We start from the raw sequence: 27,967 nt of genomic DNA on the forward strand, positions 1-27,967 counted from the left end.
GTGAATCTTTTCGAGGTGAAAACACACACAGACTCAAAGATGAGCGACGAGTGTTTGCATGTTTTAGAACTTTTCATTTCTCTCCATGGCGTGGTGTACAATCACATTACAGTACATTCTCATCCCTGCTCCTGCGCCGTCTCTTTCTCTCCCTCAATCTACCCCAGACTGCCCCCCTCCCATCCCCAACCCCACCCTCCCTAAATAAATATTACACCCTTTGTTATCCGCGGATAGCCATGCACAGCATGGCCCACATGCTTCTGTAGCCGCCATTTTCAGTGAAACAGAGAGAGAAAGAGCGGGTGGAGGGGAAGAGCACACAGAGGAAAGAGAGGAAGAGTGAGGATGAGTGACGAGAAGAAGAAAACAAAGCAGGAGTACAGATGGGTGACATGTTTTCACATCATCAGAGGCCAGAATCGAGCGGACGGAGAGGACTGGCTGAAAATAAGCAACAAAGAAAGGCGACAAAATAATAAAGATAGAAAATGAAAACGGAATAAAAAGAGAAAAGCGAGTGAGTCAAATTAATCTTATAAACACACACAAAAAAACAATACTGCAAAACAGATTCCCTTTTTCTTCACCTGGGCCTACAAAATTCTGGTTGGTCCTTTTCGTTTGGAAACGCCCGGCCCAGCTGGACAACAAAGTAGCTGTTCTTTCTTCCTGATCGAGTCTACGGTAAATCCTGAACGGTTCCGGTCTGGCTCTGTGATACGAAGAGCGAGCGACCACGTGTGAAAGAGAAATCTCCAGAAACAAACTTAACAAACGCCAATATGAAAAGGTAACATCTGAAAACGTAACATTGAGGACTCCTCGTGAACACGCACGCACACATCTGGCAAGCCAACATCTTCTTTGCTTGGTTTTTTCACTGCCTCTACACACATTCACACACAAGTCATCATCATTATTATTATTATTATTATATACTACTTTGAAACATTCAAAAAGTACTAGAATCACTATTGTCATTATTGCTGTGACAGTAATCCTTCTCGTGTAGCTCTTCTTGGTCCGCGCCGCAACAGCAAATCAGAGCACAAAATACCAACGAGTGACTTCTTCAGAGCAGGACAGGACTTCAGATCAAAAGTCATTGGTAATAATAAATACTCAGACAGCCAAAGAAACAGCTGCAGCTCGCTGTCCTTACAAACGACCCAACGCGCTGATTTTGAAAAAACGATAAAACCCAGACCGGACTGGGAGGAGCGGGAGGGTGTTTGGGATTTATCCTCAGATGTATAATCTACATCTAAAATTAAGGGAGAAATCTAAAGTGTCTGGTGTTGAAATGTTCCTCGTCCCCTTTGGCAGAGGTCCGACGGCCTCCGAGGGGGCCCGGCTCGGACGTGGAGGAGCAAATCCCGGGCGGGAAAGAGCGAGAGGGGCGTCCTGCTCCTGTCGGCGCTCTCCCCCCTCCTTCCGGGTGTTTGTCCGTCACATCCGCACAGCAGGTGGTGGCCCCTCTTTTCGTATCAGCAGGCGTTCACTAGAGGCAAAAGGTAAGTAATTGTTCCCCGGAGTAGGAGGAAGAGCTCCCAGAAATCACTGACCCCCTCCCACGGCACCTATGAAATGTATGTCAGAAGAGCACTGAAGTCTGTGATAGTCATAAAATGGGAGGAAAATGACGGAGGTCTGAAAGAGTTATTCTGAAACACAGTAGGCCTTCTTTGAAATGCTTCTCGAGGAGTGGATGGTCTGAATCGGCCCGCCAGTGGCCTGCTTCCAAACAGTTCGTACAGGTGACTTGCAGCTGTAGGTAAATTATTGCTGTGGTCCTGATAGCTTCCAGTCTGAATGAGTTCACTGAAGTTGTTTCTGGTTGAGGCTGAAGGCAAACGTTGCCACTTCAAGTCAGTCAGGTGAGGAGAGTTGTGGGTAATGTGCCCCCCCGCCCACGCGTCCCTCGTTTCCTAAATCGACAACCAGGAGGGTTGTCGATTTAGGAAACGAGGGAAAGAGCAAATCGTGTCCTGATCCATGTTAACCAGCGCCCTCTTTTCTACCAGGTGTGTTCAGAGATGGGAGACAGTTGGGGGGGGTTGTGGTGACCAGAAGAGGCAGGACTCAGGCCTCAGTCAGGGTCTCTGTGAGGGTATCATCAGGGGGATCCTGCTGCACCTCTGGGACCACGATGCCCCGGTGGAGCTTCTCTAAAGACTGCTTCATCTGGGAGAAAAACATGGACGGGGTGATGGAGAAGGGGGGGGGGATGGGTCAGATACTGCTGTGACGATCTGCTGACCGGCCCCCTCGGGACCAAGTTACGAGCATTTTACCTCACAGAGTATAATAAAGACACACACACAGACACACACACACCTGGTCGAGCAGCGTGACGGACGACTGCAGGATCTGCTGCCACTTGCTGAGCTGAGCCTGATGAAACTGCCTCTGAAGCTGCAAGACCTGAGCCCACTCTCCAGCTGTCTGAGGCAAAGGACTGAGGGGAGGAAAAGGAGAGGACACGTCAGAGGGGTGGAGGAGGAAGAAGGAGCAGAGGAGGTGTGGAGACAGAGCGAGACGAATGCCAGTTATCAGCAGTGCAGTCACAGCTCTCAAACCTGCAATAGCAGATTTTTGGCCACTAGGGTGCAGCAGAAACAAGCTGTAAACTCTACACGGACACATCATCAGTTTTGAAGTTGATGAGATACCAAGAAATTCACTTGTCATGTGTGTCAATGTGTCAATTTGGGATTTGTCTTTTCTCGACCTGATCGACACACGTCCAATCATCACCCCCCTTCTAGCTCTGCTCTGGTCTCCACCAACTCGTGAGGGAAACATGAGCCTCTTAAGCCGTGAAATATTGCACTATGTTCGCAGCTTTCCAGAGCTTTTTAAGCTAAAAACAACACTGATGGGAGACAGATGAGCTTGAACGCATCAAAATGCTCCATAGAGTTAACATGTGATCCATTTTCAATACTGATAATATATCAATTACCTCACAAAGGCAAGGGGAGATTTGTTGCACTGCAGAAACTTCACACTCCGTGGGACATCCCAGACCTCAAATCCCACAAGAATAACCTGAGACCAAAGGCCAATTAACACCATCATAGAGAGTCTGTGGAAAACAGCGCCAAGTGTTTACCTGTCAGCAACAGAATAGGAGTGCCATGTCTCCAGTGTATGGGCCGCTCTTTCCAGAGCGTACAGCTTGTAGAACAGCAGCATGTTGAGAGCCACCAGCACCACCAGACTGACGGGGACAGAGAGAGAAGACCTTTCATTTACTGACTGCGATGAAAATGCTTAAAAACTGAAAATGCTTCAACGAATCGCGAAGAGAAAATCAGTGAGATATCAACAGCGAAATGCCATTACGGATGGCAAAGAATGAGAAGGCACGAATACTTGGATGTTTGTCTGTCACAACCCAGCACTTCTTCACAAAACAATGTCAGTTTACTGCAGGAAAAATCCACCCTGGAACAAACGCTAGCGCTGTAAACAACTGTGACTGTGTTACTGCATGTGGATCGTTTGGTTCCCATTGATAACTGCTCAAATGTTGATGGAATGATGTAATATTTCCAGTTTAAAGTCTCAGTAAGGACAACTGTCTGCACTCACCGACAGTCAACAATCACACATCCCAACACACCAGTTCCTCCACTGGTGGTAGCTGTGAACAAGAAGGCAAAGCACCCACAAAGCCAAAGACTTGAAAATCTGTTGGTCTCTGTCTACATGTTCAGAGCCTGTGATTTTCATGACGCAGAAAACAAACCAACAACAGAATAAAATCATCTGATAACCATAATGATAATCTTTGGTCACACAGATGTGCATCAGCCACAAGTGTCTGGATTTTCCCAGACCACTCAGGAAGAGGACAGAAGTTACAACAGAGGCGTGATAAACTGATTATGACGCGAGAATCATCTGCCGAGGCCTTTGGACGTTTTGTGGAAAACAAATACGGACTTAAAAATAACTCCAGCTGACAAATTTGTGTCAAGAATTAGAGAAAAGACTTTACAGTCTGAGGGCACCTCAAGTGTATCGAAGGGTGGATTTTTCCTGCGTCAATTACATCGTTTATTTATGCAGTCAGTGGTATAAAATCAAAGCCTCTCATACGAACCTGATACAGATCCTATTCACAAGAAGTAATGCAGAGAGGAGGGGGAAAGAAGAGAAATAGCAAGAAAGGCATTGTGAGGCTGTTAGTATGCAGAAAACTGATATCCAACATGTCTGAATGAGGGAGCATTCAGACGTGGATACAACCAAGACAGCAAAAAGCCAATATAATCAAAAATACACAATCAAACCAAGGATTTGATCAGGTGGGAACTCCTTAAATTCTTCTACATCACACAATAGAGGAAAGCATGTACTGTTCTGCTAAGGAGGAGGACCACATGCAAGGCTAAACACATGCTTTTATGTGTCCACTGCACTGATCTGCACTCTGCACTCTCCACTTAGAGACGCTCATCTCGTTCTGAGTAACTCATTGTGTGTGAGATGACTAGTGAATAAGACACAGGACTCATATGATCAGTGTGCAGTAAAATATAAAACATGCTGGAAACCATCTGGAGTTAAAATAACCACAAGGGACGTTCAGGACAGGGATTCAGAAAGCCTGCTGTTACTCAAGGACCACAGACACACAGTACCAACACTTGAACTTACATGAAGCTGACGATGAGGAGGATGGTGGATATACTGTTGTGTCCTCCACCACGTGAACGCTCGCCCAGCTTTATGTACTGGGAACCTGAATAAAAGGAAATAAAAGTGCTCAGGGTTTGAGTTTCCAGAGTATATTTCTAAACAGAGATGACTAAATTAAAATGTTTCTAGTCCCTGAAAATGCTATCCTATCACGTCAAGTAAAATCTAATTAGAACCAGTTTCTTCTTTCTCAGTCCCAAATTTGTCTGAAAACTACTCCTCTTTTTTTCTTTGTGACATCCAACTATATCAGGCGTCTCAAACTCATTCCACAAAGGGCCGTGTGGCTGCAGGTTTTTCCTCCAACCAATCAAGAGCATGCAGTCTGACCAATCAGCTGTCTGAAAACTGAGATCAGCTAATGAAATGAGTCTGGTGTGCTGCTGCTTGGTTGGAAAGAAAACCTTGAGTTTGAGACCTGTGAACTATATCCATCGATCAATGATTGATATCTCTGTTTCTGTAATGTGACTGCAAACAGAACCACTAGAGGGCAGTATTGCACGGAACTTAAGCGCAAAACCTTAAACGCCCAAAGCGCTTCAGTAACTTCCCTGTGGGACTCACTGGCTTCTCTCCGGTCCCTCTCCTCTCCGACTCCTCTGTCCCCTCTGTCCCCAGCGCCCATGCCGCCTCCCTCCCTCTCTCTCTCCTTCTCGCCCTGCCGTCGAGAGCAGGCGCGTTTGCGTCGTCGCAGGGCCGGCGGGGTCTTGGCGGCGTCGGCGCCCACTGCTTCGCCCGTGGTTACCACTGAAACCTCAGACTGTAGTAGTGTCTCCAGCTTGCACACCTCGCTCTCTGAATGGGGGAACGTAGATGGAGAATTAAGAGAGGAGAAATTAATGCACGCGCAACACAGGAAAGTAAAGTGGAGGGACAAACACAACTGGATCATGGTTGAACAGCCAATCAGAGTGCATGCTGGGACCGAATGCTTGGTCACAATCTTTGGCCGTATGTGTGGGTATTATATGGCAAAGTTCTGCGTAAATGTTTAAAAATCGACTCATTTCAAAAGCCTCCTTCTTCACTGAAACGTGGATTCTGTGTACGTGCACTGGAAGTTTCAGGTTTCCACATCGCGCTTCAGTAAATTGCATACTGGACCACGATTGGCTTCCAGGCCAGTTGTGATTTCAAAATCCTGCTTGTGGGTAAATGTCCTCACTCAGATTCAAGATGAGCACAGAGCAGATGAATGTGAACACAAGCTCCTCATGTCACATACGCAAACACATCATCCTGCACAGCGAGGCTCAAAGCACCCGAGTGAAGTAACAATGAGAGCTCAATGCCGAGAGGAGGAGGAATGTAAATACAAAGAAAGCTATCAAAAGTCAGTATACTGTATAAATAAACATTTCTTGGTATTGAGACTTTGAACTTTATCTAGTTATTTCATATCAAATCTAAATGTGCGTAAGTCATTGACTACATGAACAGACGCTCATCATCCACGTCTGTTCAAAACAGAAAGTAACACCATGAAACTGTGTATTTGACTCTCATATCAAATGTGTTTACCTTTGCTCACTTATTTACACAGTGGAAATATGCCAGAACAGCCAAGTTTGGTTTCCCCAGGCTGTGTGTACACAGAGATCAGCCGGATCATCTGACTCACCCATATGTCTGTAGTACTCCTCAATGCCACTCCAGGTGTTCTTTTCAATCAATGCTTTCACCAGGCTCCATGGCTGCTTCCTGTAGCAGATGTCTGAGGAAACTCTGGGCAAAACAAAATCAAACAAAGCCTGTTATATATATATATATATTTCTTTTACAAAGAAAAACACCTTTCAGTTTTTAAGGACAACTCGACCTGTTCTGTTTTGCTTTGACATTAATCAGTGCTGTTCTCAGTTACTGATATCATACATTACACTGGTGCCTGACAACAAGCAGGAACGTGTGCAGGCGGCTTATACAAGTTAAGTTATCGTGTTTGCATGTTCCACAGAGAGCAATTAGAAAACACGTGTCGCACACCAATCGCAGTACACCAACGTTTCGAAAATGATGGATCTGTGCTTCACGTCTGCTTTTGGGAAAGAAACACTGCTCTGAAAAGAGCTAGAGAGGAGAAGTAAATAACGAGCAACGGTAGAAAGAGTGGTTTGTCTTCCCAGGTCAGCCGTGATTAACCTGAGAACAGAAGGTAACCAGAACAAGTCTGGTCGGTTTTACGTTTTACTTTACCGGCATTCTAAATGAACCGTCACTGTTGGCTGAATAATTCATTTGACAGACTATTTCTTGTTTCTAAAATAATATTAGAGCCACTCGAGGGTCCTCTGAAAGGTGCGCATGGTTTGGTCTGCTCCGTAGAGGTGAACAAAAACAGTATTTTGGACAGACTTTTCTGGGCACACTTCCTCGCACTGTTTCCGATGGGTTAACATTGGCACGTGAAGTCGCTAGCCAGCTAATATTATAACATTTAGCTTCCTGATTCGTTAGCCAGCACATGCACATACAGTAATTCTTTGTCAATTTAGTGGCCAGAATAAGACGACTTCCTTTGTTTAAAGACCAGGTTATAATGAAGCTTTGACAGAATATTCTAGACTGTTCTGAAGTCTCATTGTGATTACAGCATGTTGAGAGAAGGAGGCTGAAATATGCAACAACTTCACATTATGCAGACTGCTTATAAGTACTTAATTACTGATTACTCTAGAGAGCTCTACACATGCATGCATTCGCTTGCAGCAGTTATTGGTGCAGCTGTGAGAATGGATGTATTAAAGGGGAAGGGAGTCCGCTGAAGGTGAGGGGAGTTTATTCCATTTTGGATCCGATTCAGATTCAGAGTGGAAAACCACTCCACATAAAGACTACTAGTGATACAGTTACTGAGACGCAGACAGCGAGACAGTCAAAGCTCTTACTTAAATGAAACATTGCATAATAGTCTGTTCAGGCCACTGTCAGTGGAGAAACTTCTGCGTCTGCCTTTTGTTCTACTTCCGCTGTGATTGCTCAATGCTGGTGCAAAATGATAAGAAAGATGCTCAAATACAATATGTTTGGCCAGTCGTGACGTGAAGAAGGAGGTCAATCAAAAAGGGCCTGGAAATAGAAGCAACATCACTCAGCAGCTGTTTATTGCTAGAAGTGACTCAGGGAAGCGGCGTGGGACATGAGACGAAACAAAGGAGAGAGAGCTCTGATGGGGCCGTTTCAAGTCCCAGTGAGAGCTTCTGGTCCCCAGGCTGAGGGATGTAACCAGTTTGCATCATCTATTTTGCTGCCAACTGACATCAAATGCAAAGAGGAAATGAAACACGGCAGCGATCGCTCTGCACCGTTTGGATTTCTGTTCAATTCTGTGTCATACTTCCCTTTGACTGGACTGGCAAGTGGAAAATTCAAAACCTGTGCCAAGCAGCTGCTCAGGTATTCAAGATGAGTCAGCGTTTGTTGCTCTTTCAAAGCCCTTTGGTTTGAATTTAGAGTTTGCACTTTGTTGTTTCCTGTTGGTGCTGCTGTTTATCTAAACATAGATGAGGCTGTTAGAAATGACAACAAATGATCAAATTATAACTTTGAGTCATAGATCAACATTTTCCTTCATGAAGCCTCCAGTTGTTTTAGTCTACAACCCTGATTCTGAAAAAGCTGACACGCTTAAATAAAACAGATGATGTTATTATTTGCTAATCTTCTTTTGACATATACTCAACTGAAAACAGCACAAAGACAATGTATTTAATGTTTTAGCTCATCGGCTTCATTGATTTTTGTAAATATCTGCTTATTCTGAATTTGATGCAGCGACACGTTTCTTACGGGACAGATGTGGAAAGGTTGATTGGTAACAGGTGAGAGCATCATGATTGGGTAAGAAAGGGGCCTCAGTCGTTCACGAGCGAGGATGGAACAAGGTTCAGCACTTTGTGAACACGTGATTGGATAAAGGAGATTACGACATGGACTCAGGAACACTTTGTAAAACCGTCCCAACTCCTTTGGAATCAGGGTTGTAGCAAACACAAGTTTTGAATCTGTAGATTAAATTCAGCGCTTCATTAACACCCATTCAGCATGAGAGCAATCCTGAGGACGACTGTCCCGCGTGGCTCCTCTGAGCTCAGAGTCAGAAGATTCCACTCACATGGATCAATAAGACAAAACCAAACCTACCTGAGCCGGCTCTTGTGCTTGTTGATGGAGGTGAGGCAGTATCGGTGGACAGTGTAGAAGTAGTCCTGGTAGGGGATGCCTGAGGTGATGACCTCCGAGTCCACCACGTAGCACTCGCCCCGGGCGCTGCTCTTATGCAACGTCTGGGAGAAAGAGAAACGTGGAGGTTGGTTGTTAATGGTATGTGTAAGACATGTGCGTGCTGGAAAGAATGGGATTAGTTATGAAAACAAAGATGATTCAAAATGCTTTGAGGGAAAATAAGCTAAAGAAATATTTGAAATCAACTTCTACTTTACCATCGTGTGTCATTATCTCCCAGTTGTAGGTACGTTATTTCTGAATTAAACTCGTTTGCTTTCATGATGGGTGAGATTAATTGTTTTTGTTCCAACAGATTCTCAGCTGTAGCACTGACACTCGAACCCTTTACTGGATCCAAAGATGGAGCCGTTACAAAGCAAAAACTGAAAGATCCCCAAGACACAATTGCATATGACTATTGAGACATTTCCACTTCAGTTAAAGCTAAATAAGTAACCCCTTATTTGCCTTTAGCAAAGCCTGTAAATAATGAAACTAAAACAGGACTGACCTGCGTCTCCACCACAGGGGCAGTCTTTGGGCCGAGAGGGTTGTTGAGGGCGATGGTGTAGCTGAGCACACGGCTGGTATTCCCACTGCTGCTGTCCTGCTGCCATTCACCCACCGACAGGTCTGAGAGAGGGAGAGAAAAGAGACGGAGAACATGAGCGAGTCCAGAGAGGACAAGAGACAAAAAGTTCCAAGAGATTTCGTGAAAACGAGAGAGCGAAAGGACAGGAGAGGTTGAGCATTTGTAAATGAAAAGGAGAGAGACGGAAAATTCAGGCGGGCGGAAGAGAGAGAGAGAGGGGACAAGAGAGGCTCGATCCATGCTCCCTCATAAAAAAAGAAAGGAAGAAATGCCCCAATTAGAGCTACACAATGTTCCCAAGCGGGCTGGACCTCCAACTGGGGTAGCCAAATCAACTCCACGGCTTCACCTCTGTCCTCATTTAAACCAGCACAGACAAATGTCCAAAACACACACTGCATTTCCGTCTGAAGTATCAGTCCTTTAAATAAAAAATAGTCACACACTGACAGGACAGCAGGGCACGAACAAACAAGAGTGGCATAGAACAGAAGATGGAGGGTGGTTAACATAGCGTGAACAGCTAGCGTGGCACCCTCATTAGTGGCACAATACAGTGGGTACAGCATGTTTTGAGGGGTGGGGAGTCTGTCATTACATTTAGATTCATCAGCTGGAGAGTAGCACAGGTGCTTCATAAGACCAACAAAGCTATTGTCATGCTGTTGTTTCTACAGTTTAAAAAAAGACAACTGGAGGTATTTGCAGTTCTTTTTCTTATTCCCATCCATAAGTAACGTAGCAGCAACAGCACAGATGCTTGCAGCGCACCCACAACTGAGCGCAATGGCAGTATGAACAGCAAGCATCAGGTTCTAGTGACAGACGCAAAGAATGCAAGCGTGAGCAATTTTTCCGCCGACGGCAGCCTCGATAATCCACTAAGCAGCAGAGTGTCGACAAACACCGGGCCGTAACTGTCACTGCTCAACAGGAAAAACTCGCTCTCTCGTGCTTAATGTTGTGCAACAAGTTGATGCAAGTTCAGCGGCGGCTGCTGAAAAGCGTTGTGGGTAATGTAAGAATATCACATCATCAGACGGGTTTGTAGCATAATACACATTGTTGACATATTCATGTGTACATATTGTTTATTATTCATGGTTGATTTATAATTTAGTATAGTGCACATATTTTTACATTGTGTTTACATATTCTGGAAGATATTTCTTGTTTCTATTTCATTACTTGTTCTATGATAGGAGCAACTGCAGCTGACCCATTCTCCCCTCAGCGATCAATAAAATATTCTTACTCTGAAAATGTCGAAAAGTTGTGCAGCCTTAGTGAAAATCTGTATCTGATCATATGTGTGACTGTGTAACAAGCAGTTACAAAGTTCTGACCATCACGTTCGTGTGTGTAGGTGTGTGTGTTTGCCCACCAGTAAAGTGTCGCTGGGAGAAGAGGTGCTGGATGAAGTGCGTGTCAGCAGAGAAAAGCAGGTCGTGCAGCTTGTCTACACTCATTCGAACTGCAGCGTTGATGTGCAGCCGCCCGCTCAGGTCAGCGCAGAACGACTCCACTTCACCTGAGGGTCAGAGAGGGAACAGCAAGGATTTGATTTCTGTTTCTGGTCATTTTAGCAGACTCATTGTTTTTTTGTTGTGGTTGAACATTTATCCGTTTAGTTCTGAGGCGTAAATCCGGCGCAGGTTCCTGTCACAAAAATGCAAATGTAATGCTAAACCTTGGCCAGTGTATGCAAGATAATGAAGCAGGGTTGTTTTAGGGAAATTGGCCAAGATAGTAATTTTATGCCCAATGAATTCAGATTGCTGCTGTATGTCGTTGCTTATTCCTGAATGAGTGAATTAATTCAAAATTAAAATCTTCTGAAATATGCTCTCAGAACTTAACATTCAACCTCCAAGCAATCATATCAACATGTCAGCCTGGAGGCAATTTTAGGTTCATCATCATCATCATCATCTCATCAAAACTACTTGGATAAACTTTCAAAGGAATGATGTGATTTAGTTCACCAACAGATTCACCAACAGAGCACTAAACACTCCATGTTAGTGTCTGAAAAACCTTCCCTGCATTTATGGAAGAAATGATGCAGAAAGAAACTGGTATAACCAATACTTACATTAGTTTCTCTTAGCATATTGAATAAATAATATTATGTTACTGTTCCCGTATATTTTTTAGTCTCCTGTATAAATAAGTGAAACTAAAAATGAGTTGGAAAAAAGAAATTGAATTTTATGGTATGGTACATTACTGCATAACTAATAAATGCTCAGACAATCTTTATATTTGGCTACTTGCGATGCTATGTTCATATGCAATTCAAAGGTATTGCCGCATTTTGTTCACAAATGTCTGGATTTGGTCAGTTATAAGGTACTTGGGACAGATCACACATCAAGCTCGCTCTCACCGCCACTCTCAGTGAGAAAGTGTGGTGGCTGCCTGTTCCAAAGGCCATGAAAAACACTCTGCTTGTACTGTAAATTTATTTTTGGAAATTCAAGGTTTTATATTTTAGAAAACTGAACAGGAACAATCGTTTGGAAAGAAAATATTTTTTATCCTCTTTCTTTTTTTCTAAGAGTTATCCAGACCTGGAAATTACTAAAATCAAATTCTCATTGTTGGATCTTAAAAAGTTACTATTAAAGTAATCTGATTCTAATTTAATTTTCATGTACTTTCCACTGTCTCATCTCTGCTGGGTTCCTGTGGTGGTTTATTCACCCAAACAACACTCACTCTCTTCTTGTGTGTCAGAGGAGTTGCTGGGATCTGTAGGCAATTCCTCATCGTTGGTGATATCCAATGAGGAGAGGTTTCCCAGACTGGTGGTTGGCAGGGGCAGCATGTGATTGGCTGACTCAGACAAGCTTTCCCCACCCTCTTCCAGATTCTGATGCAGTGAGGAAAAAAAAAACACCAGAGGACAGTTAGCAAGAGGTTTGTAGGGAAATCACCCCATTGTCATATGACTTTGAGAGCAAAGAGGCCTCAGCTGACCTGTGCTGACGTGGCCTGAGCAGGCATACCCACCGTAGCCAAGCAATTAACCTGAAACTGACACACAGCACTCCATTTATTCACTTTAACTTGGTTTGGGCTTGATCTGTCTGTATGAGGATCAAGTTTGCCAGGGAAACAACCACAGCAGCTGTTTTTGAGCCGAACTGACACAGAACCAATTAGAACAACTATACAGTGTTCTTTATGCTGTATTTTCTGTCTGTTTGTATTGTATTTCACTTCATTTTATAGTGTTTTATTTAAATGTTGAACTAATGAATGACTTTACTTATCTAAGCATCGCCACTGTGTTTGAAAGGTGCTATGAAAAAATACGTGGATTATTATTATCATTGTTGTAATCGAGCGCCTGTCTGTGCAGTATTTGAATGATGTCAATAAAAAAAGGTACAGACAGGGCTCGATATGTGTGAAGGCTTTACTAAGTCACATGTCGTTTAGAATGGTCACGATGGCAGTGATTAAAAAGAAAAACTCCAGCAGACAGATTAAAGCAGTACATCCATTTGAGTGCTGTAAAACATGAATGGGATCATTTGCTGATCATTTCTGACATATGCTAAATTGAAAATAGTACAAACACGCTACACTTAATGTCTAACCTCATCAACTCAATTGATTTTTGTGAATGTCTGCTTATTCTGAAATTGATGCAGCAACACATTTCAAATGAGCTGGGACAGGAGCAACTAAAGACTGGGAAAGACGTGGAACGCTCCGAAAACACCTGTTTGGAACATTCCACAGGTAAACAGGCTCATTGGTAACAGGTGATAGGATCATGATTGAGTAAAGGGGCACCTTCGAAAGGCTCATTCGTTCACAAGTGAGGATGGAGCGAGGTTCACCACTTTTTTCAATATGCATAACGATGACAGTCTTGCAGGTGGTGCAGGTCTTTCATTATTGTTGCTCAACTGGACTGCACATGAAGTAATAAAAAATAAGCCCTCTAATGCCGCTAGCCTACACATAACACTACAGTGAAGAACAGCTATTGCAAATGCATGGTAAGTAAGTACACATGGATGTCAAGAACACTCACAAAAGAGGCAGCAGCAGAGGCCGGAGCAGAGGCAGAGGCGTTGGTGGGAGTGGTCGACGGCAGCGAGCTGTGGGAGCTGGGCGGGCTGGGTTCAAGGGGGTCAGAGCTGAGTCTGCGTCCAGATGAGGAAGGCACCTCTATGGGCAGACAGGAGGCGGAGGAAGGGGGAGAGGAGCCCCCGAGGTTGACAGCTGATGGAGGGCTGGCTGGACTGCAGGGCACCAGGGGAGGGGGAGAGCTGCCAGTGGAGGGAACCGACACTGAGCTCAGGTCTAGTAGATCTGTGACCGACACTGACTCGTCTCCTGGCCTGGGGGACAGAGGGTGGAAGTGGGAGTGAGTGAGACATATACAGACAAAGTCACACTGTGAGAGAAAGACACAAAGAAAGAGCCAAGTGTCTGTTGGGAACTTGGGAAGAGGGGTAGCAAATCTTTAACCAACCAGACATTTAATGCAACTGTTATGTAAGCGGACATGTAAAACACTACCTCACATAAAGCTTAAATAAATTACTTGGATTTGGGTCTGGAAAAAAAACTACACACAAACGAGCCCTGTTTCCTAATACAGAAGAATCCACATGTTCGGTTAAAAAAAGCACAAACTAAGACCTCAAGCTATAAGTATGTCAGTTAGTCTGGTGGTAGTGGCACATTCATGCAACCCAAGGAGCTGACGAGTGTTGTTTTCTTCTGCTGCTTATTCTTTTTAGCAAGTAACAACAATTAAATTACAATTTTGACCCCTTTGTCTCTCTCGCCTTAGTCGTTCAAGTTACTGATACTTTAATGTCAATGATAGCAAACAAAATTCCCAGCATAAGAAGCACAGTCCTGTCCTTTACGCTTTACGTTAACATTTGCATGCACTGTAAATGTAAACAAATTACATAGAAAAAAATTATCAATCACACACAAAACTTCACACTCTTTCAGACTGTTAAGTGTGTTAACATGCCTGTATATCAACAATATAAGACTCTCAAACAACATGCACTGCACCACATATTAGCATGTTTTTACACGTGAACACTCACAGTAGGCCGTTCATGTGCTCGGCGGTGGGGGAGACATAGTCGTCGTCTTCACTGGTGAGGCCCAGTTCAGTGCCGTAGCACTGGTGTACGATGTGCCAGAGCTCTTTGGGGGACAGAGACTGCAAAATGAACACAAAACTCATATTCAGTTCATATTAAATACATGATCTGCTGATATCTATACTCATGTACTGCTTTAATTTATTACAGCTCTACAGCTCTCCATATCCTGCATTCACTTATAGTTTAGCAGTGTATGTAGATATTGTTGATACAGGCTGTCATGTGGTGAGTGTGGCTAACCCTGACTACATGATACAGAGAGGTGTATTCACTGGGGCGCCTCTGTTCATTGTGTAATATAGTGTGAAAGCTTTGATTGATTCTCAGAGTGCTAATGAATTCAGCAAAAAAAAACAACACATAATGAGGTGGCACTGAATACAGTCATTAAAGGCATAAGCATTACACAAGATCTATCAATGACATTTAAATAATCAACACAATTTTTGTTGTTGTTATTGTTGTCAGACTTTGAAAATGAATAGAGCAAATATTCAAGTTTGAAGATAGACTCTAATCACAATGCAGCATTTGATGATCCTTAACACCTTTGCTTTTGTTTCCAGGTGAAACAGGAAGTCAATTCCAGACAGTGACATCGAGCCAACATCTTACTAAGTGTCCAGCACACATTTCATCTCACCATCTGCTGCTATGTGCTGCAATACGACGCTGCTGGTTCTGCAACGCCACTGTCCACATAAATGTCTATATTCAACCTCAGCAAATAACAGTGATTGAATTTGTTCTCCCAAGCCTGTGTTTGTGGCCATCTCCTGCTTCTTGACACTGTGTTCTATTCTAAGATGTTAACTACTAGCCATGCCACACCAGGGAGCAGCATAAACCGCCAGGAGGGTGGATGAGGAGGCTGTACCTTGTCCAACAGCGCGTTCTGCCACAGGCGGAAAATCATCATGAAGCTGCGATCCCTTGCTCCGAAAGATGTGAAGAAGTGCTGAGAGGGGGGAAAATCAGTGGGACAGGAAAGGGGGGGGAAAGGAAGGAAGAAAGACAGAAGAAAAAATGTGACAGTGGACTTGACGGATGGTTTCCCTCTGTTGGGATGTTTGCTTTCTTATGCTCAGTGGCGATCAACTTGAGTCAGCTCATTTCATACAGCTTCACTGGCACAAAAAGGATCATTTGAGGTGAAACAGTAGCAATAGTTGATACTTTTCATGCTTTTGTACCAGCGGTTAATTCAATTATTTTCCTTGAAAATGTCACAAGTCAATATTCTTTGTGCTCAAGTCTGACCTTCTCATTGTCAGTGCTGATCTGGATGGCGTTTGGGATGAGCTTGGCAGTCTTCTCCTTGGTCATAGAGGTCACGTCTTTCAGCAGGATAGTAATCTGAATAGAGAAGGAGAGAGATTTACTGCGTGCGACATGCTCTGTTCTCACCAAGGCCCTGAGTTTATCTGTATATTGATCAGCAAACAAGTACATTAAAAGGACTTCTTATCTGACTGCAGGTGCGACATTAACCAGGTTACAACAGGCATGTGTTTAATTGTGCGCGTGCAAATGTGTACACAATGTGTGCACGACTTACAGTGGTTTCCCAGCGGAAGATGTTACTGTAGAAACAAAGCCAGTTCTCTGACAAATAAAGGCGGCCCTGAAGCAGTATGTCCTTCTGCAGAGCGCAAGAGTAATCTGAGGAAATAAACAGGAGAAGATAACAGGTCAGCGGACAGAGAGACAGGCTGATTCTAAGGTGAAATGGCTGAGTATTTAATCATCCTGAGTGCAAGGTGACACAGGTCTAGCTCACTGCACACAGAGTTTATCATATATCAACATGTCTTTTACTTACCCACTATAAGTCGCTCTGTGTCAGGAAGTTTCTTAAAGAGTTTACGAAAATCCTCATTCCGCTGTTTGTATGTAGGACTGAGAACCTGATGGTGAGGACAGGAAAGAGAAAGGAGAACATGGTATTCTACCTCACAGCTAGCTTGCACGAAAGTGGACAGCCACCGACTGGACCGGGATATTTAGTGAAGCAAGTGAGAAAAATGGTGTGTTTATCTGAAGGACAAACACTAAACGTCTTCAGCACCGATGATGATCAATTTGCTATGTCAACTAGTTCCACCCGCACAGAGCTAAAAGACAAACATCAGCAAAGTCAAGTACCCTGTGGTGAAAATGCCTAATTAAGGACTTTAAATGTATACTTACATTGTACCAGCTCTGCATTTTCTGTAAAGAGAAAAACAGCGTATTAAGAAGTGAACAATGCTCAGATGTATCTGTAAGAATAAAAAGGCTCCAGTTAAACTGTTTTTTTTACATGTGCGGAAAATCTATCAGCATGCGTAGTTTAAGTAAATCCAGTTTGATATATGTATAGATATGATCCTGCCAATCCAGTCCCTAGGTTAAGCTTGCATCATGTAACCTTGAGGTATTGTAGTGTGAGAGGTATCAAACCCATCAGCACTTCTCCATTTTAGGACAGTACATGTCACCAACCAGCTCTAAAGAACAATCAATAGTATAACAAGCTGTTCTTTCTACAGCAACGAGGCTGAAATCATATGTGAAAGCTTAAACTGAACACACAGGAACACAGAATTACAGACACTGTCTAGGTAAATTTACAGCAGGCAAATACGCTAACATTGACAGTCTGGTTGACAGGCACAGTCAACAGGGTAATCGCCCTCACGGCTGAGACATGAAGGTTAGGAAAACAGAAAACAAACATTTACATTCACTCAAGTGTAGATGGGAATTCACTGGCATGGACGTGGGATGCCATTCCACCCCCACCCACCCAGAAACATCAGCTGTTTATGTCCAATTACTTTCGTTCAAAGGTCGACCTGAAAATACAGCTGAAAGTTCGGACTGATTGAAAATTCTGCCAGGACGGTGCATTCACGCTCAACTGTTTATTAGCTTGTTACTGAACGTTGTTTTACATCAAATTCTACAAGATCATCATGAAAATGACTTGAGTCTTTGATGAGGACACACCGCAAGATTGTCCAACATGTTCGATTTGATCGTGTCATTGCTCACTGGGATCACGCAACAGAGATTTGAGGCTTTTACCCACACACGTAAAGCTGACATAGCAATCATACTGTATACTGAACTGGAACGCTGGTAGTTAGTTCTTGCCTTCAGCCTGATCCCTCTTGCATTTTACGCTCAGCATCCATAACATATCGTTTTAATCAAAGGATATTCTGAGTTACCTTGGCATTGCGGCTGAAGTGGCGAGAGGCAAGTGGGTAGGCGGATGTGAGGGAGGAGGCAGAGGGTATGGAGGGCAGGGGGCTATCTGAACCTCCTCCTCCTCCGCCACTGCTCTTCTCTCCTCCTCCTCCTCCCCCCTCGCTTTCACTGGCCCTGCCACCCCCAAGGACCCTGCGCCGCAGGGAGGGAGAGCTGCCGGGGGTGCTGCGTGGTGAGTTACTGGCCGTACTGCAGACAAGAAAAGACACAGAGAGAGGTTCAGCTCAGGGGAGAACAGAGGAAACTCTGACATATTTTAGCGCTAAATTGTGCTCTGTAATCCCTTTAATGTCACGCAATGATGAAAAGCTGCAGGCGCTTCCTATTTGATAACAGCGTGTCATTTCAAGCTGCCAACTCAGGACTGAAGAAAGGCCATGTGAGGTTGCGTTATCAGCTAACTGATTTTGACTGGTGCTGGAGCCAGACAGTGATGGCATTTAAAGCCGTTCAGCAATGGGTCTTAAGACTGTCCAAACAAGAAGTGGGACTTCACAACACAGGACCAACAGTTTCCTTTAGAATAAAACACTACAGAGACAGAACTTCAGAGAGTTCGTGCTGTAATTAAAACTTGTTATGGTGGACTGAGATATGCACTTACTCGAGGACTGAAAAGCAGCATTAGACATCCATAAAGGCAGACAGAAACGTAATCGCTGACCACTATAAGAGGTGACTATTCTCAATAAGCTATTTAAAGACAACGCTTTACTCATGGCTTCCTTTTACTGTATTTTGCATTTTATATAATACACATGTAATAGACAACAAAATGTTTCTGACATGGCTCAGCCTCTACCGACTCCTGCCAAACATTTACATCTAACGTTCTGGTCAGTGACACATGAAAATGGCTGTATTTGTGTCACAACACAGTTTCCATGGTTGCAATTCATTCTTCTCTAAGTAAAACAACCACCACTTTCACCGTCAGTCATCTTAGAAATGCGCCTCTGCCTTTCATACATGCACACACGGCTATTTACCATCGTCCACTCCATTATCCTGAGCAGACACCATGAATCAGACGCACAGTAGCTGCCAAGTGCCTGCTTTGAGTCAGTAAACTCCACACTTAACATCTGACTTGATGAATGCTTTGCTCGCTCACTCAACAGTATGTTGCGGTGGCTCCTTCTGGGCTGCAGCAATTTCATTAATGAAACAACACAAGAACCCATTACTTCACTTACTCCATTTGAGCCGAACTGCTCTGCACAAACCAAATCACCTCTTTCTTCAAGTGATCTCCAAGTTAACTATTGCTCTGCAACTTTATCAGCTTGAGCCGTCATGTTTTCACACCCTCCATGATGATGATGATGATTTTGTGTCACCCCCCCCATCTAATTTATGCAGGGTGGTGAATCCTGTAGACATTTTGTCCACATTGTTAACACTATAATTCCTTATTCCCTCCATCTAGCTCTCATTTGTCTAACCTCATCCTAACTTGAGTCTAAACTGGCCTAAGTAGTGTTAGGATGAAGCTGGGCAAAAAAGCTTTTAAACATAACTAGACAAACTGTAATAGCGAACAGAAGGACTTGAAATTTTCAGAGCTGATTGCTGTTGGAGAACCTATGCAGGTTGAATGCAACTGCTTCTAAATGTATTATTTTTACATCTTAAAAAGTCACATTTTTAATGCATTTGAACTTCATATTGTCCATGCTCTTTTGCAGAGTGTCCAAACGTTGTCAGGCTGCCCTGTAGTCTGATCTGGTGTCTCTTGAAAAGCAGATTTTAATATGTATTTGGTGAAATAATTTAAGAAATGTCATGCTCAAATCTATAAACCTTGTTGCAGCTTTCAGTGACAGGAGCTGATCATTTACAAGATAGACTCCATTGATGGCTGGGAGAAGCAGAGGGGAAACTGGGGGTCCATCCGTGGACCTAAATGGGTTCATTTTATAGGAAAATAACTCCGAAAATGTATGTTATCTAACACAGCACTGTCAATCACAATGACAAAAGGCATTAAGCTATCTTTATGTAAACGCACATAAGGACAGCGGGTGCTGTTAATAGGCTTGCAGTGCGGTCAGGACACTGGGTGAGGTGTATATCTGTGTCAGCATGTGTTTACAACCCAGGGCACGATGCAGACTCTCTGGTGGAGTTAACCTTAATATTGTCCTCTCTCCCGTCACATATTAAAGCGAAGCGAACATACCGGTACACGGATCGGGAAGGCTAACGGGCTGCTAGCACAGCGGCTAACCACAACAACCCAATCCAGCAAACCTTTAAAGCGTTTTAACCGCACAAACACATAAGAAACGAGATAAAGTCAGCTATCAACCGGGGTGAATTACACAACTCGTTTCAGTAAAGAAGCACAAGACAGTACAGGGATGGAGGCTGCTGTGCTGAAACGGGATGGAGGGGTGTGAGCGGCTGTGCACCGTCAGATGGCACATTAACATATAGCTAGCTACCCGTTCAGACGGCTAATATCACACTGCGGCTGCACACCTGTGTTTTTACATAAACGACGCCTGTCCCACCCATATTATCAGTGGGATTTGCAAGCTGTGACTCATCTGACCACACCACACGTCTATGAACGACATGTAACCACCATAGACATATTACAGCATAGCATATGCTGCCCATCACACTAGAAGAGACTCTCCTTATGTCACTTACTCGAACATGTCATGAGGCTTTTACGATCCAACAGATATCCACAAAAAAACACGCGTTGCTGTTCACTGCTGTATCACTGTAGCACCGGTTCTCCTGGTGTGTGTGTGTGCAGCTAAAGCAAGCCAGGCGCTACAGCGGTGTGTGTCCGCTACTCTGCCTTGTTTTCTTCGCCGAGCATCGGATTAGAAATGCAGCCATCGTCCACTGTCCCGCAGTTGGATGTTAATGTCCCATAATGGCTGACGCCCCTGCACCTCACAGCCAGGTACCGGACGGGCCGCTACTCCCTATGCCGCTTGCAGGACCCGATAACGGGCTGCAGTCTCTGCGTCCATCCGTAATCCCCTTTGCAACTAGGGAGAGAGTAGGGGGAGGAGGGAGGAGGAAGGAGGGAGGAGGCGCCATGCGTTGAATGAGGCTTTGCTATTTAACAGTGAGGTGGTGCTGAGGGGGGCACAGATAAGGATGATAAGACAGGGTCAAAACTGGGAGGTTTTATCTGAATTCAGAGGGACCAGAACCTCAGTGACGGCAGGTCGCTATAACATTTCTCTTCGTGATGAATGCCTTTTTCCACACGTGAAACACTGACTTTGGCAGGCTCTACGCCTCTTCTATTATTAAACAAACACATGCTAAAAGCAAGCTTCAGCATTATTCCCATTCAGCTGTGAGGATCTTGATTTCCAACAAGACAAAACAGCACAGTAGGTACTGTGTTTTAAATGATGTACTGATCAACCTCGCCAATTAACGATTAATCTACTCATTTTTATAAAATATTGATGGATGGTGTCATTGTCAAACAAAAGTGCTAAAAATTAAATGGTTCTGACTTGTCAAATGTAATATCTGCTGGCTTTCATGGTCCTTTATAATACCAAATCTTTTGGATTGGACAAAACAACAAGCAATCTGAAGACATCACATCCACATCGGGGGAAACTGTCACAGGCACTTTTGCCAAATCTCTAACATTAACAGACCAAATTTATCAAGACAATAATTGGCTGATTAATCAGTAATAACTATTAGTAGAAGTTTTGGGATGAATACCTTCATACTATCAGAAGGAGGCCCTTGCATTAGCATATATCTTAAAAAAAAAAAAAAAAAAAAAAAAAAAAAAAAACAGGCTAAAACATGACCAGCATTGTAAATACATGGCTGCCTGTGGTGAATCCACCTGGCCAAAGCCCAGAGCCCATGCAATCCCTTAACCCTCAATCTCTCTGTCCATCCCTGTGGATTAGAGTCCACATCATAATCCACGCTGGGCTGAGCCAGGCCAACATCTCCACCACTCTGTCTCCCTCTGTGTAATCTGCTTTTCTGAGGTTCACCAATGGGCGTTTCATGGCCCGGGTGGGCACTGAGAGCGAGGCAATAAAGGAGGCAGAGTGCAGCTCAGAGCAGCCCAGAAAATGTACAGGATCTTGTACACAAGACAAGATGCAAATGTGCCACTCGTACACCCTTTCCTTCCTGCAAACAGAAAATCTCTCATTTCAACAGAGCAAGAGAAAGCAGAACAGTGCAAATGGATTTGTGTCAAAGCACAGATCAGTGTCTTTGGGCTAATTAGGAGATTGTAGCTTGGGGTATACACATGCTGCAAAATCCAAACAGTCTAGGGTACATGCTATCCTAATACGTAAAACATCAGTGCACATGACTATAAAAGCTAATTACAAAAAAATGAGTACAAAGTAGATACAACTGTGCTGGACATGAGGTACTAACCAAGAACAGTGAAAGAAACTGTCAGGAAAAAAGGTAACCGTCAAAAGTGGAAGTGTAAACACACCAAGTGAGCGCAGACCACGTGAACCAGGGAAAGTCACAAAGCTGCACTGATGCAGTGTGGTGGAAAGAGAAAGGTCAAAATTACAATCAGTCACAGTCAGAGGCATATCAGTTTAGATATTTGGAAGGCTAAACATGTGCTAACTTCTTATTATGACTATTTCAGGACAAGTTTGTATCAAAATAAGAAGAACAAGGTCTCTGTGTAAGGTGGAACTGCAGGAAATGTATTTGTGCTACTTGTGCAAAGTAAGTGAAGGCAACTTTAAATAAGCAAATCTGGTGACTGAGATGTTCAGCAGGAAATAAAAAGCACCGATATGTCCCCAGTACACCCCTTCAACCTCAACATTCAAAGGCTGAACAAAGAAGTTAGAAAATCAGCAGCTAGAAACTAAATAATCCATCAGATGTAATTCCACCTTTACTGACAGGAAACAATTGATAAAACATCTTAGGAGATCACTTTGTAGACTCGACCCCCACAAACATACTCCCAGCTTTGGCAATTGCTATCAGATTATTTTCGTCAGTGGTCTTGCAGTCACACTGGCAGATTTGTCACTTCTTGCCATGGTCAAAATGAACACTTTGGACAGATAACATGAAATATCCTCAAATAAAATGCCTTAAATGCCTAACGTGGAAACTTATTGTTTGTTCAGGAGCTACAGCCAGATAAGTTTAGCAGCCTGGATCTTTGTTCCCTCTGAATAATTTCACTGATATGTCTCCTTTGAGTAGTGTCTACTGTATGCCAACTCTGGGTGAAAACTGAGACGCAAGAGAACAGAAGTTACTATAATATTCAGAAAAAGTAACACTATGATAACGAAAGAATTATTACAGTATTACCAAGACTAAATTGTAGCCATTGGCAGGACATCATAAATTCTGCTCTTCCCAATAAATTAATGGAGCATTATCGCGTACTTTGAGCTGCTGTGTTAAATAACATGAAATGACAACAATCTGTTCCTACTGACACGATAAAAGTCCAGTGGGAATATTGGCCCCAACACAATGAACTGATGGAGCCAACGTCGTCGAGATTCAGTTTAGATGGTCTGCCACAATCAATCTCCGACACATCTTGAGTGGTTTTTGTGTCTGCTGCCTGCAACTTATTTTATCTGGAAAAAAAAAAAAAAAACTTTCCACTGTTGAGCAAGAAAAATAAACATTTGCCATGAGGCTGCAGGGGGAGCTCAGCGCCTCACCTTCGGGGCAGACATTACAGCCTTGCCAAATCATCTGGCAAATCAACTGTGTTTGGGGAGCTTGTCATGCTGTACAAACAAGCGGACCGGAAATTTTTTTCAGTGCAATGAAGAATTCATTTGTTTGGTGCAAATAGAGTTATTGATTTCTTTTATGGCTTATCTGAATGATGGTTTACATAACCCTCCACATTTGTTTGCTTTAGCCTTACTGTAAAAGGGCATGTATGTGTTAGGATTTACCCACCACCTTTCAGAACTAAATCTTTGACTTGCTTTTAAGCTTTATAAATACATGTTTTTCACTATAAAAAGCCACTATCAAAGCATTATAGGAAGAGCCATAACTCAAATCTGGACGTTTCACTGATATCTGGCAAAACAATATAACCGGGTCAATAAAATGATGTGTGAATGAAGAAGACAAGGGCACAGCTGTTTATATGGAGCAGAGAGAATCACCCTCTGCTTGCCCTCTGTAGCCCACTGCAGTGTTGCCCAGAACCTCTTCTGATTGGACTCACATGACATCATCAGACTGAAAGCACTCTCCCATTGGCTGAAGGTGATGTCATGCTTCAGAGGAAGGATAAATGGCGCATGAACCCCGCCTCTAGCTCCTTGTGACTGACAGAGCTCTGCATGACAGCAGACTCACTTTTTTTTGTTTACAGTTTACATAACCTTGCTATTTTGCTTGTTTAAGAAAGGTCATCTTATACTGTTCTTTTAAAAGAACAGTCAATGCAGGTCACATGTAGTATGCATGTTTTTTCAGTTTTAAGAGCAGCAAGGCCCTTTCTTGCTTCATCACTAATATTCCACTATGTGATCGCTGGCCTGCTTCTTTATCTGACGTCAGAGTGTACCATGAATCAACTCAACTTAATCGGGATTTTAACAGTGTAATCTGTCCTCACTAGTTTTAGCCATTAGCTAATTAACTCTACCCTGTTCCAAAATAGGTGACCTCATGTGTCATTTGAGAAAAGTAGACTAAGCGTAAATCTGTCAGATGTAAGGCCTTTTTTCTGCCCACCAACATGCACAAATGAGAGGTTGCTCACTCCAGTCAGTCACTGCAGGCAAATCTGGTCTCAGAAGGCCTGAATGCAAATCAGCTGAGGTTTAACTGAGCTTTAAGCGTAGAATACCCATGAGACAGTCAAACATAGTGCTGACGGTGTGCACTCTCTGTTCTAAGCCACTGAACCCTATATGGTGCTGCTGCTGTAAGATAAGTGATCCCATTCGCAAAGAGAGGACTGTCAACTGCATGAAGAAAAAAGGCACTTTAGCTTAGATCTCTGCTCTCGAGGCAATAAATAAATGCTGCACGCTAGCACTTTATTTCATTACTTCTTTCATTGTACTTTTTGGAATCTCTGGCTGGTTATTTGGGATGAATCCAGCTCACTAACCTGCAGCCCTCCCAGTCAGAGTCTCTGCTGAGCAGGCTCCTGAGGGACCAACGGGAGCGCCGGCTGGGAGAGGGACTACGAGACCAGGAGCGAGACGGTGGCAGGAGGAGGTCCTGTGAAGGGCTGTCCTGACCTTGCTCTTCGCCCTCCATCTGACTGGACACAGAGGGTGAGGGTGAGGGGCTCCGATGTTGAACGGTGCCCTTCTCCACAGTCTCCTCAATTAGAATTTGCGTTTTTCTACCCCATTGTCGCTTAGGGGTGCAGCTTTGCTCTTCCTCATTTTGTTTCTTGGTTCGGGTCCTGCTGCGGTGGAATCGACCATGGCGGCTGGAGCGTGACAGTCTGGGACTGGGTGAGCGAGACCAGGATTCAGTATCTGAGGATGGCGGCAGGACAGTCAGCGTTGGAATGGGGATGGGCTGAGCCAGAGTGATACCCTCTGGTCCCACGGGAGACGACATAGTCATCATCAGAGCTTTCCAGGGCTTAATTTTATGTTTCAGCCAGGTCAAGGACAACAACAAGGCCTTGTTGGATCTCTAGAGTTGAGACTGACCCATGACTGACTGAGGTGTTCCAGTCATGCTTGCATTTGGGTATACTTTGAAAACACAATGGGTAAACACATCAAGTTGTCACGCCGTGCAATGAAGTCACTCGCTCATTCAGCTCAGCGTTGTTTAATAATAAACCACTTATTAAGCAACCTTAACTATAATCAAAGATGATTCAGTATTATCCATATTTCCTGGGAACTGGAAATGTCTTCATATCAGGCAAGTAAATTTCCCCGTAAGTGTTGTTCACAGACAGAACAGTTCGCAATTAACAGTCGTGCGGGTGCTCCTTTACAGTCAAAGATGATGCAGCAACGAATGATGAGGTCAGGACGAGGCCCGTCAGATAAATTCACAGGCTGTCAGCAGTCTGTTCGTGTTCTTTAGGCAATCCATTTCCAGCTGTCCAGTCTGTGTATATACTCTACAGCTAATTACTTTGTGATCTTATGTGCCTCCTCCTTCCTCCTCTGCTGTCCCGTCTCTCTTTCTTCAGTGTTCACCCGCTCTGCTCTCACTGGCAGACTTCAAGCTTGCATTTGCATTATCAGGCTCAAGTTGAAGTCTGAGACAGACAGACAGACAGATCTGTGTCTGGGAGTAGCTACCTGAGGAGTGAAAAGAGCAGAAACTTTGCATTCAAAAGGCTGGCCTACATCTGACTACCACTTTTCTACAAAGCTTTCTCTTCAAATATAAATCACTGCACCTTCCCACAAAACAAATGACTGTGAGACTGGGACTATTTCTGTCTGTTTTTTTGATACTGTCTGCTCTGCTAGTTCTGGGAATATGGGGTATCATATGACAGTGATGATTATTTGCAATGAAATACTGCTCCCATTAGAGGGCTGATCAATAGGATTTATTTATGGTGAGTATCTTATGTGATGTGCATTCTTTTGCCCAAGTTTGGAGAATTGTTTAATTATTTAGCAGCACTAATCACAATTTTCTCCCTTCAAGTAACTCAGAAATTGCCAAAACTGGGTGAACATGGGGCCGATAGATACCCGTCACTGGGTGTTTATCAGCGGACAGTAACGCACCAAGATTTCATCCCCGTGTGTTGCAAGGAAATCTAAATTCCAGTAATTCCAAACCTTGACTGACATAAACACAGCTGATCCTGAAACTGCCAGAAAGAGCAAACACACCATCTGACAAAAGCAACTGTCACACACTGACAGACTGCAGACATCAACAACACCCTTGAAAACACATAGTTCATACAGCCAGTAACAAGATCTAATAGACACTATAGGCAACCAAGAACATGACAACATGAAAACCTACTGCAGATGTGTCCTCCAACAGGGAAGGGTTGTGTGTGTGTGTGTGTGTGTGTGTGTGTGTGTGTGTGTGTGTGTGTGTGTGTGTGTGTGTGTGTGTGTGTGTGTGTCACTCCATTGTTTGCCTTCAAAGCAGGCACTTCCAAGGCAAGGGCCCAAGCACGTCTGACAGTATTTGCTGTGATCTGTTTGAACAAGAACAATCTTGGCACAGACTTGTTTGTCCAGAGTAATCCACCATAATCCCCGTGCAGCCTTCACTCTTTGGTCCACGTAAGCTTGATATTTTTGCCCTAAAACACAGGCCATCTCGAACCATCGTTGTACAACATTACACACCGAGCACAGCCGTTTCAGACGGAGAACACAACAGTACAAAGGAGCAAGTTTCTGCAGCGTGAAGCAAGTATTCAGGGTCAGAGCATCCTGTGATATCAAGTTCATCACTAAACTTTGGTGTTGTTCTGTTCATTTTGTCTTAAGAAACGCAGCACAACTACTGATATCTGTTGACATGATATTGTGTGCTGTTAAAGGTAAAAATGGTATGCTGTAAGAAATAGGGGTGACGTTTAATAACATGGCACAGAAACAAAACTTTGCAGCCTTGGGAGAATTAAGTTGGAACTCCTACCTCCCATTTGATGAGTTGCCTCCGTTTCTACTATCTTGCTCGGCTTCGAAAACAAGCCGAGCGACGGTGCGGGGTGTAATGTTAAAATCCACTTTTTCACAGGAACACATCAACATTATTAGTTGCGTAAAGAAGCATCTGCCGGCTGCAGCTAACAGTTAGCCTTTAGCCAGCTAACCAAATTTAGCTAACGTTATCCCCCCGACCTCTGAAGGCCGACAGCTCACAAAAAGATGACTATCTGGCTAGCAGGCTGTAATTTTCAGTAGAGAAAGCAACATGCCGACGCCTTCCATTTTCACGTTAAAAGCACCCGGTATAAAACACTGTAATCAAAGTAAAGTTCAAGCTAATTTAGCCAAGTTGAGCTTAGCATTCGTGGCATACTAGCTCGGATTTAAAGTAACACACAAAACGATTTATTGTTGAAAAG

At 43.7% G+C, this 27,967-nt stretch overlaps 1 protein-coding gene across 5 annotated transcripts; it reads right to left on the minus strand.

Moving 5' to 3' along the window:
* Positions 1-11: 11 nt before the first annotated feature.
* Positions 12-27,924, minus strand: gramd1a (GRAM domain containing 1A). Of its 5 annotated transcripts, XM_070966118.1 has the most exons (20): positions 25,049-25,709; positions 17,904-18,132; positions 16,879-16,899; positions 16,511-16,595; positions 16,247-16,350; positions 15,949-16,044; positions 15,566-15,646; positions 14,626-14,744; positions 13,587-13,896; positions 12,257-12,410; positions 10,920-11,066; positions 9,455-9,576; positions 8,860-9,002; positions 6,338-6,441; positions 5,281-5,511; positions 4,672-4,756; positions 4,115-4,126; positions 3,119-3,226; positions 2,341-2,461; positions 12-2,187 (listed from the first exon to the last, which is right to left on the minus strand). In XM_070966118.1, exons 1-20 carry the CDS (start codon positions 25,519-25,521, stop codon positions 2,086-2,088), a joined length of 2,847 nt encoding a protein of 948 aa, XP_070822219.1. In that variant the 5' UTR covers positions 25,522-25,709; the 3' UTR covers positions 12-2,085. The 5 variants fall into 5 exon arrangements, with proteins under 5 accessions (XP_070822219.1, XP_070822220.1, XP_070822222.1 ...); XM_070966119.1 differs by lacking the exon at positions 4,115-4,126 and having other exon boundaries at positions 25,049-25,708; XM_070966121.1 differs by lacking the exons at positions 4,115-4,126; positions 25,049-25,709 and adding an exon at positions 27,535-27,924 and having other exon boundaries at positions 14-2,187.
* Between the last annotated feature and the right edge of the window lie 43 nt (positions 27,925-27,967).

This window comes from Chaetodon trifascialis, chromosome 7 (assembly GCF_039877785.1).
Source record: "Chaetodon trifascialis isolate fChaTrf1 chromosome 7, fChaTrf1.hap1, whole genome shotgun sequence".
NCBI lineage: Eukaryota > Metazoa > Chordata > Actinopteri > Chaetodontiformes > Chaetodontidae > Chaetodon > Chaetodon trifascialis.

What these genes read in the sequence shown, in the direction of transcription:
- gramd1a (XM_070966118.1), bottom strand. Translation starts at nt 25,521, where the DNA reads ATGATGACTATGTCGTCTCCCGTGGGACCAGAGGGTATCACTCTGGCT. An exon ending in TCCTATTCTGTTGCTGACAG is followed by an intron (nt 2,462 to 3,118) that starts GTAAACACTTGG and finishes TCCTCCCCTCAG; the next exon opens with TCCTTTGCCTCAGACAGCTG. An exon ending in CCGTCACGCTGCTCGACCAG is followed by an intron (nt 2,188 to 2,340) that starts GTGTGTGTGTGT and finishes TTTTTCTCCCAG; the next exon opens with ATGAAGCAGTCTTTAGAGAA.